General features: G+C 53.6%; 4 protein-coding genes across 4 annotated transcripts; 1 reads left to right on the plus strand and 3 right to left on the minus strand.

The window, feature by feature from the left end:
• Positions 1 to 1,467: 1,467 nt before the first annotated feature.
• RAD5-1 (DNA repair protein RAD5) lies at positions 1,468 to 5,259 on the minus strand (the record flags this gene model as incomplete). Its single annotated transcript, XM_037323268.1, has 10 exons — positions 1,468 to 1,881; positions 1,961 to 2,112; positions 2,181 to 2,649; positions 2,717 to 3,221; positions 3,278 to 3,385; positions 3,445 to 3,497; positions 3,557 to 3,636; positions 3,692 to 3,769; positions 3,821 to 4,011; positions 4,067 to 5,259. 10 exons carry the CDS (start codon positions 5,257 to 5,259, stop codon positions 1,468 to 1,470), a joined length of 3,243 nt encoding a protein of 1,080 aa, XP_037178434.1.
• Positions 5,260 to 6,525: 1,266 nt separating this feature from the next.
• esf1 (Pre-rRNA-processing protein esf1) lies at positions 6,526 to 8,655 on the plus strand (the record flags this gene model as incomplete). Its single annotated transcript, XM_037323269.1, has 1 exon — positions 6,526 to 8,655. One exon carries the CDS (start codon positions 6,526 to 6,528, stop codon positions 8,653 to 8,655), a length of 2,130 nt encoding a protein of 709 aa, XP_037178433.1.
• A 426-nt stretch (positions 8,656 to 9,081) lies between these two features.
• On the minus strand, positions 9,082 to 10,193 carry CGCA056_v008022 (uncharacterized protein; the record flags this gene model as incomplete). Its single annotated transcript, XM_037323270.1, has 2 exons — positions 9,082 to 9,381; positions 10,047 to 10,193. 2 exons carry the CDS (start codon positions 10,191 to 10,193, stop codon positions 9,082 to 9,084), a joined length of 447 nt encoding a protein of 148 aa, XP_037178635.1.
• An 862-nt stretch (positions 10,194 to 11,055) lies between these two features.
• ARC1 (tRNA-aminoacylation cofactor ARC1) lies at positions 11,056 to 12,270 on the minus strand (the record flags this gene model as incomplete). The annotated part of the gene is made up of 1 exon (XM_037323271.1): positions 11,056 to 12,270. The coding sequence occupies one exon, from the start codon at positions 12,268 to 12,270 to the stop codon at positions 11,056 to 11,058; it is 1,215 nt and encodes a 404-aa protein (XP_037178435.1).
• Positions 12,271 to 12,907: the final 637 nt, after the last annotated feature.

Genomic DNA, 12,907 nt, shown 5'->3' on the forward strand with positions numbered 1-12,907 from the left:
CTCGCATATCTCTCAATTCTCACTTTGCGCCCGGCGTTCACGGGCTGAGCTGCATGGGACGGAATGAAAACCCCGCGCATCCTTTTGCGAAGCCGATATATCTTTGCTTCTAGTAGTACTCGATCAGGACCCTACGCACCTTGGCTGAACTCAGCCGAGGGTCTTATGACTCTGGAGCTATGACATGGATGGCACAAAGCGGAAACTAACCATTGTCATTTGAGGAGAAAATGTCTGGCGGTGTCACTCCAACCCAACAAGACAGACACCTCTCCGATACTCTGACTCAGAGGCAATACTCTTGGATGAGGTTGCTCATCTCGAAAGCGCGTTCGCCATATGCCATGAAAATGGTAAGTGACAATGCATGATGGTAGGTCTGCTCGGGCCGCTCGCCGAGCAGTCACGTCTCCCGGAATATTCAGACGAACAACTCCAAGGCTACCAATGAACACGGTGGGTGCTGACTCCGAGTCGAAAGCGAGTCTAGACTCCTACGTCAATAGTTTCATATTTAACCCAGCAGTCCACCTCTGAGGGAAGAGAGCCGCGGCAAACGCCTGGGGTCCCGCAAAGAACACAGCGACATCAGATGATCTGTCACGGATCTTTTCAACACCTTTTTCCTCTTCTTATGCGCTACGTCTAGAAGCAAATCAAAGCTCCCCGGACTCGACTCCGGCAGATATGGAACCCGCCACACGTCCATCATCCTCGGCCTCTTCCTTCTGACCTTACCCAGAGAAAAGGTAAAAAGACAGCGACGATCTGCCGCCCCACTGATGTGTGATCTACCCATGTTCCAGCGGGACCATCAACATGCCGAACCGTGCAGTATTTCTCCCTTTCAATCGTCCAGGTGTTGCGATATTCCACAGACCTGCTGTACGTTGATGTCATTCCCGTCGCAGACATTGGCAACCTCGGAGATTTATCTAGATCTCGTTCACACTTTTGGCGGAAACGCGGCCCGAGAAAAGGGTTGCGCCGACGCGTGAATCTTGATGCTGCATCGGGGGCTCTGCCGCGACGGCGCTTTTGCTCGCCGCCACTTGCTCTTTGCCGCGGTTGATTGCTTTTGGAGATGTTGCTATCCTCTTCGTTGCTGTCCTTTTCGTTGCTGTTATCGTTCACTCTTGTTGTTCATACCGTTATCGTCATGATCGTCGTTGTTGTTATTACCGTCATTATCCTGGTTGGGCTCATTCTCATTTACTTCCACTAGGTACCCGCCTGGATGTCAAAACCCTTGCAGATGAATTGGGAAATAGATGTATATAAAAATCAATGTTTCGCTGTGTTGTTTTATGAAGGTTGCTTCCTGCGATTGCGGACCAAAACTCCGCATAAAGGCCTGTTGGAAATGTTCCCCCAGACGGGTGAAGCTACCTTGCTCCACCAAATTATGAGAATGCTTCCATGTCCCGCGATGAAATGCCAAATCAAACCAAAAATGCAGCGCGAAAATCAGACCTTTACCCAAAGCCTCGCCCCCGGTGCAGCCTCCGCAGCATCCTCTTCCTCGTCCTCGCTGGCCTCCTCCTCGTCGATCTCCTTAATTAGCTGCGCGCACTTGGCCTGGTACGCCATGGGCGCCGTGTGCATCATTACCTCCCAGTACGACATGAGTTTCGTCTCGTGCCGGTCATCCTGCATTCTGTGCGCCACCTTCTCGGCCTTGGTCTCCTGCAAGTCGTCGATGTGCTCGTCGATGGTGTCGGCGGCTCTGATGACGACGGCGTACATCTTCTTGGTCTGGCCCGTGCGGTCGATGCGGCCGAAGATCTGCTGCTGGGCAGCCTTGTTCCACCAGTTATCGATGTTGATGATGCGGTTGGCGCAGGTCAGGTTCAGGCCTTCCTTGCCGACCTTGGACGCGAGCTGTTGGTGGTGGAGAGTTAGCTCAGGTTCTTTTCACACGGGTGGAGGGAGACTGAAGAACGTGCAATGGGGAACTTACCAGGACTTTGATGCTTGGGTTGTTTTTGAAAGAGGTAATGGCATCTTCTCTACTCTTGGCGGACATTTCGCCATTGAAGTAGTAGAAGGGGATGTCATACTGACGCAAAGCGATGCCAAGGATCTTCGCGGTCTTCAGGAACTCGTGGAAAACTGCCGTAAGTAGCTTCATTAGCATTTAATGTCCCAGGTTCTGAGACAAATGAAGACCGTTACTGTACCTATTATCTTGTCTTTGGGCGCTTCGCTCTGAAATTGGAGGACGTAGTCCATGGCACACGCAGTCTTGGAGCTGAGCGGAATCATACCGTCTGCCTCGTGAACTCCAATGTTGATGAATGCGTTATCCTTGCCCTTCAGATCCAAGAAGACACCGCGATAATCGCCGCCGTACTTCTTCTTGGTGAAGTCCGCGACGATCTTCTTCTCCTCTCTGGCACTGAGCTGCTTCTGCCTCTTCGATTTCTTCGGTGTTCTCTTTGTGGGAGTCACGGTGGGAGGTGCGGATTCTGCTTCCTTAAGTGCTCTCACCCTGTCATCCTCAGCGTACTCTGTCTCCTTGGTAGACAGATTCTCAACCAGCCTTGCATCTGTTTTTCGGTCGTATGGCTGGTCACACGTTGTGCATTTTGTTTCGCCTGCCTCTCTCCAGTCCTCGGAAAGACATTCATGACAAAATAAGTGCTGACACTGGAAAGATTGATCAGTGAGGTTCTGGATTGTAAAGATGATGCAGGACGGATGATCATGAACTTACCTGGGAAATGATCCAGGGCTTGTCGATTGACGTCTTCTCGCACTTCGTGCAACCTTCGTCCACCATCTGCTCGTTGATGGTATATTTCAGGAGATTTTCCATGCCGAGTGTCTTGTCTGTCGAATCGGTATGAAAAATCCTGTCTTCCTTTGGTTTGGTCGACTTCTTCTCCTCTGTCTTCTTCGATCTCTTCTTCTTTCTCTTTGTCTTGGTATCCTGCGACTTGGCAGAGCTATTTCCCACCGTTGGCTCTTGAGTGACGAAGAGTTCCGAGTCTTGGTCATTGGGTGGAGCTGCGTGAAGGAGCTTCCTGGTTTGGGGGATGGCGGAGGGGTCGGCCGCCAATTCCTCGAGCCCGTCTCTCAGATTCGTCAAGAATGCAGGGTTGAGATCATCTCTGAAGACACCCTCGATATTCCAAGCATGAGAAATCATCATGCGATGACAGTTTATCCGGCTGAGTCCTTCCCGCTTTTCGAGAGCATCGTAGTGTTCTGTGATGAGGCTTAAGACATGTCACATATGAGCCCCAGTAATGATAAGCGCAGGTTCCAAACTTACTCGTAGATCATACGCTCATGTCTGCTGAGATTGACCCACACCTCTTTGGATTTGAACTCAGGCAGATCTCCCGTGATTAACCGGCCAAGGAACTTATCCTTCTTCGTTCTGAAAATTGTAAGTCAGCACCCACAGACACCAAATGAGTGAAAAAATGTGTGTCTCACCTCCGGTATGTCACCAAATGGATCAAGGCGTCCATTTTGGTATCGCAGTCATACTTGAAAAGAGTCAAAAATTAATCTACTAAATGATTGGTGAGGATTGAATGCTACTTACAGATTCAAGGTATCTGTCCTTGAAGTCTTGGTAGGTGTTGATGCCCTCGACTCCCACGAGCCTGAGGTACGGAAAGATTTCTGAACACCCAATTAGCATGAATAATGCCCATAAAACTGGTGAGCTGGTACAAACCTGTCTCTCTGTCTACCAGGGGAGTTGCGGTGAGAACCCAAAAGCTTTTGCGTTGGAGGCCGTAACATGCTTTGAAAGCTGCCAATATGTCAGCGAGAGTTTATCACCTCTCCTCATGTGGCAACTCACATAGGGTATTCATGTTCTTGACAGCGTGCCCCTCATCAAGAATGATCCTGTACCACTTGATGCCGTAAACTGGGCCGGCAAACTTGACTAGCGCAGCTCGATACTCATCACTTTCCATGCCGTGTTCCGCTTCAATCTTCTTCAGCTCTTCGTCTGTGAGGTTTCCACGAATCTCAGTAATCGTGGCGATCCTGACATGAATGTTAGCAAGCCGGGCTTTCAATTCGTTCTGCCGAGGTCACTTACACAATCTTGTAGTTGTGAAAGTTCACGCTTGACTCCTTCCATTGAGCGTTGGACCAGATGAGAATCTCATTGTCTCTGATGGCTTCAACATGCTTGAGATACTCTGCTCGCCATTGCTTAGCCATGTCAGTTGACGGCACAATGATCAAAGTGGCACCGAAGTAGGTTTGAAGGTCTTCAGCCGACGCAGGATTCCCCACGGTGCAAGCCATGGACACCATTGTCTTTCCGAGACCAACATCGTCCCCGAGAACTCCTCCAAAAGGAGGCGATATACCGTGCTCCCGCTGGACCATCCATGAGACGGCGGGAAGTTGCTCCTCTCTGAGCTTGGTGGTCTCCCTCATTCCCTTGAGGTAGTACTCTCCGTTGAGGAAGCAAACAACTTTGCTGTATCCGAAGATACTAGTGGCCTCTTTGAGATCTCGCTTTTGAGTTCCACTTCGGCGGTTGTTCGTGCCGTGACTGATTCTGTCCTTCAGTTCCTCATTTCTTTCTTTTTGAGTGATTGATCGGTTGGCTGTGGCGCGAGCAGTTGTTTTGCCGGTGTCATGAAAGTTCTCTTCGATGCTTCGCTGATCTTTCTTGTCTGACTTTGCAGATGATGTCCTCATCTTCTTTGCCTTAGGCGGCTCGATGTGCACATTGCCATTTCCAGCGCCCTGTTTCCTCTTCCGGTCGTTTTTGATGTAAATCTTGAATTCTTCGTCGAGCTTTCTCTGGTTCTTCCTAACTTTCTGTTGGGCAGTCTTTGCGACCCCAGCGCTTGTTGCTCTCTTTCTTGTGGGCTTGTTGCGAGGCTTCGGCGATTCATCTTTCACGTCCTTGGCGGGCTCAAAGTCTACGTCCATCGGGTCCGCACTCGGTTCCGGCTCTGAGTCTGATGGCGCATCTAGTTCTGGCTCCGAGTCTGATGAATCTTCATCCTCGGTGCTGGAAGTCTCGTGCTCTGGGCTGTCACTGTGAGTTTCGTTCGTAACTTCACATTGAGCTGTGTCTGAAGGTGCTATGTGAAGATTGTGAGATGTCTCAGCGCCAAGAATCGTTTCTTGAGTGGGGTCAAAATCCTGTAACTGCTGAAGGAGGTGGAAATCATCGTTGAATGAGTTGTCTGACTCCGGACTTGAGTTGGGGAGTTGATCCACACGACCTTCAAGAGCAGATGAAATTGCATCTGAGCTGAGGCTGTTCATAATGAAGACGGAGTATAGGAGGATGAGTGAGGGATTTATGAAGGGAGAATGAAGATGTGTTTGTGGTGGAATTGAATGTCAGTTGTGTGTTGCAGCAACTGGATGATTTGAAAACGCGTGAGGAAAGTCAACTCGGACGCAAAATTGATCTGGTTGACGAGATAAAATCTGTGAAGGTGAAGTGTTTCGCCTCTAAAGATGGCAAGAAGTAGGGTGGAATGTGAAGAGATTGGGGAGGAAGGCTTGCCCGATGCTTAGTGGATGAAGTTGTTAGCCAACATAGAAAAGATTGAAAGGGCAAGGCGAGTCATAGATGAGACGGAGGTAGTGTGATGGAGGCGTCTGTTGACACCAGGCTAATTTGCGATGGTTTGTGAAAGGCGAGGGTGAGAAAGTGGTCGGAAGATGGTGAGTTGTTGAGGTTGTGGAGGTCTGAGTTGAGTTGGAAACAGAAGGATCTGAGATGGAGACTAAATAGTCCGTAGAATGTGGTAATTGGAAGGAGCTGATGTGTGTTGGAGAAGTCGCGAGCCTCTGGGAGTTTGGGAAGGGGCAAAGCCAGCTTGATGTCTCTAAGGCGGCCACGCTTGAATGGTCAGCGGAGCAAGTCTGGTCCTTCCAGATAACCACAACCAGAGAGCAGATAGAATTCAAATGTAAGTAGTGTGTAGATAGGTTGAAGGCCAACAAGTTTGCGATGTCTTGGGGGAAGAAGCAGGGACGGATGGACAAGCAGGACCATCGCTTAAATAAGGGCTCTGTAGTTGAAGAGTGGGGCTGAGGTATTATTGCCCAAGATGGGAAAGAAACAGGGAGCCGGATGCTTCTCAATCCTTCCTTATCTCCAGACTTTTAAAGTGGGAGAGACCTAGGTATTAAGTATGATAATCACAAGGAAGGCATCAAAGACGAATGAGCTGTGCCTTCCTGGCTGGTCGAGGCAATTGCATTGATATCTTCGTGCAATGACCTGATGTAAATTTTCAACATGGGAAAATGACTTTTGACTTTATCTTGCTCAGTCCTTAGTTCTCAGATGAGGCGGCTAGTGACTCGAAGCTGGTGATGTTTCGGTGTATCCTTCGGTGAGCACGGTCAGCCTACACCGCCTTCGGCAGAACGCAGAATCTCCACTAAAAAATTGACCGTCGCTCGCACCCCACATGGATTTTTCCCATGCGCCCGCGACCAAAACCCGGTCCTCTTCTCCCAACAGCCACCGTCAATTGACGACCACACGACCACACACCCCCAAACACCGCCACCATGTCAAAATCAAGTAAGAATGGCAAGATCACCGACTCGCGGTTCTCCAGCTTCGAGACCGACCCGCGCTTCCGCCTGCCCTCGAAGAAGCAGACAAAGACCAAGATCGACAAGCGCTTCGCCGGCGTGCTGAAGGACGACGCCTTCACGGCCACCGCAAAGGTCGACCGCTACGGCCGCAAGATCAAGTCCGACTCGAAGAAGAAGGCGCTGCAACGGCTCTACGAGGCGGAAGATGACGACGAGGAGGAGGATGAGGAAGAGGAGGACGGTGGTGATATGGAGGTCGACGCCGACGACGTGGTGCAGCGCGAGCTGGCTAAGGCGGATGCCAAATACGACCCTGCGCGTGGCGGCGGCTTCAGCGAATCCGAGTCGGAATCGGAGTCGTCGGACGACGATGACGAGGAGGAGGCGGAGGTCGTCGCGGACCCGAAGGCGTCCATGTCGCGGCTGCGCGACGAGCAGGCCGAGGTCGAGGACGGCGAGGTCACGACGCGGATAGCGATTGTCAACCTCGACTGGGACAACATCAAGTCGGCGGATCTTTTTGCGCTGTTTACGAGTTTCCTGCCATCGACCGGCGGGCGGATCGAGAAGGTGGCCATTTACCCGAGCGAGTTCGGCAAGGAGCGCATGCAGAGGGAAGAGCTCGAGGGCCCGCCGAAGGAGATTTTCAAGAGCGACAGCGATGAGGAGAGCGAGGAGGAAGAGGAGGACGAGGCGATCAAGAAGGAGCTGCTGGAGGAGGGCGACGCCGAGGACTTTGACAGCGACGCGCTGCGCAAGTACCAGCTCGACCGGCTGAGGTATTACTACGCCGTCATGACGTGCTCCGACAAGGCGACCGCGCAGAAGGTGTACGAGGCGACCGACGGCACGGAGTACCAGTCCTCATCCAACTTCCTCGACCTGCGCTTCGTGCCCGACGATGTTACCTTTGACGACGAGCCGCGGGACGAGTGCGACAAGATGCCGGAGGGATACAAGCCCGTCGAGTTCACCACCGACGCGCTGCAGCACTCCAAGGTCAAGCTTACATGGGACGTCAACCCCGACGACGCGGCGCGCAAGGCGTCCATCAACCGCGCCTTCACCGGCAGCCGCGCCCAGCTCGAGGAGAACGACCTTAAGGCGTACCTCGCCAGCGACAGCGAAGATGACGGAGAGTCTCTTGCCGGCTTTGAGGAGGAGGGCGAAGAGGAGGCCGAAGAGAAGGCCGAAGAGAAGGAGGAGGAGCCCAAGCTTTCCAAGAAGGAGCTCCAGCGCCGCAAGATGCGAGCGATGCTCGGCCTCGGTGCAGAGGAGGAGAAGAAGTCCAAGGACGCCCCCGTAGGCGACATGGAGATCACCTTCACGCCCGCGCTCACAGACACCAAAAAGGACAAGAAGGAGGGCGAGGAGGAGACCACGATCGAGAAGTATAAGCGCAAGGAGCGCGAACGCAAGGAGAAGAAGCGCGAGATCGCCAAGGCCAAGCGCGGGGCCGTCGACGCCGAGTCAGACGTCGAGGTCGAAGAGGCCGCACCCGCCGCCGGCGAGGAGGACCTCGGCTTCGACGACCCCTTCTTCACGACCGAGGAGCCGCCCAAGAAGACCAAGACGTCGATCCGCAAGGAGGAGCGCCTCGCGAAGCGCGCGGCGCGTGAGGCCGAGGAGAAGGCGTCCGCCGCGCAGAAGGCGCAGCTGAAGCTGCTCATGGCCGACGACGGCGACGAGGCGGGCGAGCACCTGGACCACTTCGACATGAACGAGATCCTCAAGGCGGAGAAGGCGAAGAAGAAGAAGGGCAAGGGCAAGAACAAGAAGGGCAAGAAGGCCGGCGGCGACGACGACGACGACAAGGTCGGTCTGCAGGAGGGCTTCAAGATCAACGTGGACGACGACCGCTTCAAGGCTGTCTTCGAGAGCCACGAGTACGCCATCGACCCGAGCAACCCCAAGTTCAAGAAGACCGAGGCGATGCAGACGCTGCTTGAGGAGGGCAGGAAGAAGAGGAAGGTCGGCGATGACGAGGTGCCTGCGGAGAGGAGCGGGAAGAAAGCGAAGAAGGAGAGCAAGGGTGGTGACGCGGAGCTGAGCGGACTTGTTGCAAGTGTTAAGAGGAAGGCCAAGACTGGTAAGAAGTAGAGGATGATGTTGGAGGGCTCTTGTTTCGTGCTTATTTGAGGCGTGTGGTCATACCCTAGATGGATCCTAAAAGTTACTGGAATGTATAAAAGTACATGGTCATAATGCACAGCTGTTCAAGGTGTAATTGATTCTGCGTTGGTTCCAACGTTATGCTGATAATGGGTATCCAATACTAACAAACGCTTACTTGCACCTCTAACTATCAAAGCATGTCGCTGAGCCGCCAGAAAGGTGACATGATTCAACACTGTACGTCCGAAACTTAGTATCCGCTCTCCCACATAAAAGCCAATCCAGGCCTTCAGTACCCGACCCAAGCATACAGAATGCGGTCCCTAGGCAAGACCTGGTGTCTAGCCCTTTCGACCAACTCTGTAATTCTGGGTCGAATATCAAGACTGTTCCTGGGAAAGTCTTTGAACCTCACCTGAAACGAGTTCGTTGCATCTCGGGTGGGTCGTTTCGAGCATCAGAGGGCCGGCGCTGGAATGCTACATCTTGGCCGGCCTGAGCCTCTCTGGGCTCCTCTTCTGGACCGTCCGTTCCAGGCTCATCTTCCGGCGCATCGGTCGTGGGCTCATCGCCGTCATCATCCGTCTTGGGTTCATCCCTGATATCCTCGTCGTCACCTTCCTCGGGCTCATCTTCTGAGTAGTCTTCTTCGCTCCAATATGCAGCATTCGTATCATTGGGATCGATTGAATTGATGCGATGGGGATAGGGCTAGAAGAGTTCATGCGGTCGTTAGTCTTGGAATATAGACGTGAGAGTACCACAAACTCACGTTCCATCGCCGACTTTGCCCTCCAACCCGCCTGCGACGCTCTCGACTCCGTTGCTGATTTGCTCTTCTAGCACCGGGAGTGGGTGACCCCGGCGAGGATGAGTTTTGCTGCCAGGATGTATTCGAGGGTGGCGGGGTCCCAGGGCGGTTAGGCGAATCAGAGTTTTCTCCAGCAACGTTCGGAGTCCGTGGAGGAATGTGAGTCGGAGGATCCTGTTGCTGATGCTGAGGAAGAGGTGGAAGCTCCGGGGAACGAGACGGAGAATGGTACGGAGAAGTGGGAGTGGATGGGTGTTCCGGGATAGTAGACAGAGCCCGAGACGGAGGACGAGATATAGGTTGGTGACGATCTAGTGTGTCACGAACTTGGTCACGAACCCAATCTCCAGGAATATGGGGTGGAAGTTTCGGAGAAGAAGACTTAGGAGCCTCTTGACGAAGACAAGTAAAAGAGCCAGAGGTAAGCCCAGACTGAAGCTGCCCGGGACTTGGATTGTTCGCTGGATCCGGGCGAGGAGGGCGTTCAGGAGTTGGTGACTGGGGAGGAATGCGAGTTAATCCAATCCGTTCTTGTTGCCGAAGAGCCCATGGAGGCTCTGGGTACAAAGTCGAGGCCGAGGGAGGAGGAGGAGTAGATGGCTGTTTCGGGGACAAAGTCGGAGACGGAGTAGAAGGGGCGGATGAGCGCTCTGAGATCGGAGACAGATTTCGAGACGGAGGGAGCGGTGTTTGACGAGCAACATCGAGGCATGGGTAAGTAGACAGATTTCGAGGAATGTGAAGTGGAAGTGTCGGAGAAGGAGGCAGAGGAGGAGGTTGATGAGAACGAGTAGAAGAATCAGGGGGAACGCCTGAAGGCTGAGACTGACGCTGCTCGGGAGTTGGAACATCCGCGGGATCCGGGCGAGGAGGGCATTCGGGAGGTGGTCCAGGTTGAGGTCGGCGAGGCGGAAGAGGAGAGGGGTTCTCCTTCTTGCCAAAAAGGTTGCCAAAAAAGTATTCCATCCAAGTATCGGGGCTTTGACGTTGAGGATCCACGCGTGGTCCGTCTCTGGGCTCGCCGGTATCTGGGTCCCAATTGTTGTTCCGCTCGTTTCTCCCGTACTGAGCATTCATGTGCCAACAAAGAAGTGGGATTATGACGAAACCAGCTCCAGCGCAACTACAATAGAAAGCTGGCCATATATATCTTTCTAGGGCTGATGAGGGAGCCATGGCGATGCTGAGAGATGTATGTGTTATGAATGAGTGTATGATGGATGGATGTTGCTGTTCGGATGATGATGTCGAGTTGAGCGAGGTGGAAGTTTGACGTTGTTGACAAAGATGAAAAGCATGGGAAAGGGGTTGGTATCAAAGGAAGAGCCTGGCTGGACTTTCTACATGGGTTGCCATATGATGTTGGGTAGTCACGATGGGGGATAGTCGGTGTCATTAGCATACAGAGGCAACAACTGCCCATTCCTGCTTGCCAAGTCAGTTCACCAAAAACACACAAGGAAGTAGACACGGACTGCGTATAAGGAACAGGTTTCTCTAATTCTTAGAGAGCAGACGCAGCTGCCATAACTTTTGTTTATCATGAATCTTCAAATACATTAATAGCCCATCCCTTATCGGACAGTAGCACCCTTCAAGCTGGGAACAGTGCAGACACCACCAGACTCGGTGACCAGTCTGCCAACACCCTCCTTGCCAAGCTCCTTGACAACAGCGGCGTCAAAGGCGACCTCGAGGTTGTCGGTGGTGGTGAAGCCAGGCTGGAACATCTCCCAAATCTTCTTCTTGGGGTTCAGAACACCCTCAGGCTCGCCCTTCCAGCCCTCGAAGAAGACGCGCTCGCCAGCCTTGGCGTCAGCAGGGGGAGCAGCAAGCTCGACGGGGCCCTTGTGGTCATCGACCTCACCCTCCTTGAGCTTGGGGGAGGCGGCGAGAACCATGGCGCAGGACTTGATGCCGCGCATCTTGACGGGCTTGAGGTTGGCAACGACGATAACCTTGCGACCCTGCATCTCCTCGAGAGGAACGAGACCGTTCAGACCAGAGCAGACAGTACGGCAGACCTGACCCTCGTACTCGGAGGTGTCGTCGTTGGGCTTGTCGCCCATGGCGATGGTGGAAACGTAGAGGGAGTCGGCCTCGGGGTGCTTGATAGCCTTGAGAATATGACCGACACGGAGGTCGATGAGAGCGGGAGACAGAGGGGCAGCGGGAGCAGGGGCCTTCTGGGGCTTGGGCTCCTTGGCCTTCTTCTCCTTCTTAGGCTTGCCCTCGCCGGCGCCGACAGCAGCCTTGACCTTGTCCTTGGCCTCGGTGACGGCCTCTTTGACCTTCTCGCCAGCGCTCTTGTCCTTGGGCTCCTTGGTGCGGTCGGGGAGAGCGGTCTCCTTTCCACCAGCAGCAGCGGCCGCAGCAGCCTTCTCCTTCTTGAGGCGCTCCTTCTCGGCCTTGGCGTCGACGGGAGGCTTCACGTAGAGAACCTCATCGAGGTTGACGGAGACCTTCTCCTCGGACTTGACATCGGCGGCGAAGGCGGGGTAGTTCTGGACGAAGTCGAGGTGACGGACGATGTTGGGGTAGCCCTTTTCGCCGGTGCGCTGCTCGGGAGACCACTTGGCGACAAGAGGACGGACAGCGGAGTAGAGAGCAGTGTCGGCCTTGCTGGGCTTGGTACCGAGGAGGGTGGTGCGGGTGCTCAGGTGGGAGTTGACGGTGTCGAGGATCGGGGACGCATCGTCACCGGTGGCCTGCTGCAGGCGGGTGGCGGTGGTGAGCCACTGCTGGATCTCGGTCTCCTCGTTAGGAGTGAAGGAGGTGTTGGAAGCCATTCTTGCGAAGCGGAAGGGGTATGCGCTGCGAGTGATGGGTCGTAGTACGCGGAGGGAGTTCATGAGTCGAAGGGCGAGGAGGGGTACCGTCAGGAATCACAGAATTTTAGTGTGGTTTTGGCGGGGTAGCACGGACAGGCGCTGCGACTGCCCCTCCAAATTCATCTGACGTGCCTGATTGGTTAGGCAAGTCCGACTCACCTCGCTCTTCCTCGGTGAGCCTCGGTGTACGCTCCCCAGAGTCGTTTCTTTTTCGGCAGAAATTTCTCAATACCACCCTCCCCTGCTGATAGTCAAGTTCGGCTGGACAAGGATCATGGCGAAGGCGCTGAGCTTGCTTCTTTGTCAGTTGCCTATTGAGATGATGTATTGTTGATGGGAAGAGCTTCTGCTTTCAAGCTCGTCGTCTTGTCTCAATGCCCAGTAACAACATCTTGTAGAGGTCAATTGGCACCGGGATGCTTTGCATTTTGAATCGATGCAGTAAACAAGACCCCGATCTCTGTCCCGATCTTCCCGGACACCGATGGCCCGATGAATGACGATGGTGCCTGGACAAAGCGGCCGGGTTCTTAATTAGTTCAGTGACACGGAGTCACATGACTCCGCCTTTGTCTCGCGTCGGCGCGCGTCCTGA

Source organism: Colletotrichum aenigma, assembly GCF_013390185.1.
Source record: "Colletotrichum aenigma strain Cg56 chromosome Unknown KSG_Cg56_contig05, whole genome shotgun sequence".
NCBI classification, from domain to species: Eukaryota; Fungi; Ascomycota; class Sordariomycetes; order Glomerellales; family Glomerellaceae; genus Colletotrichum; species Colletotrichum aenigma.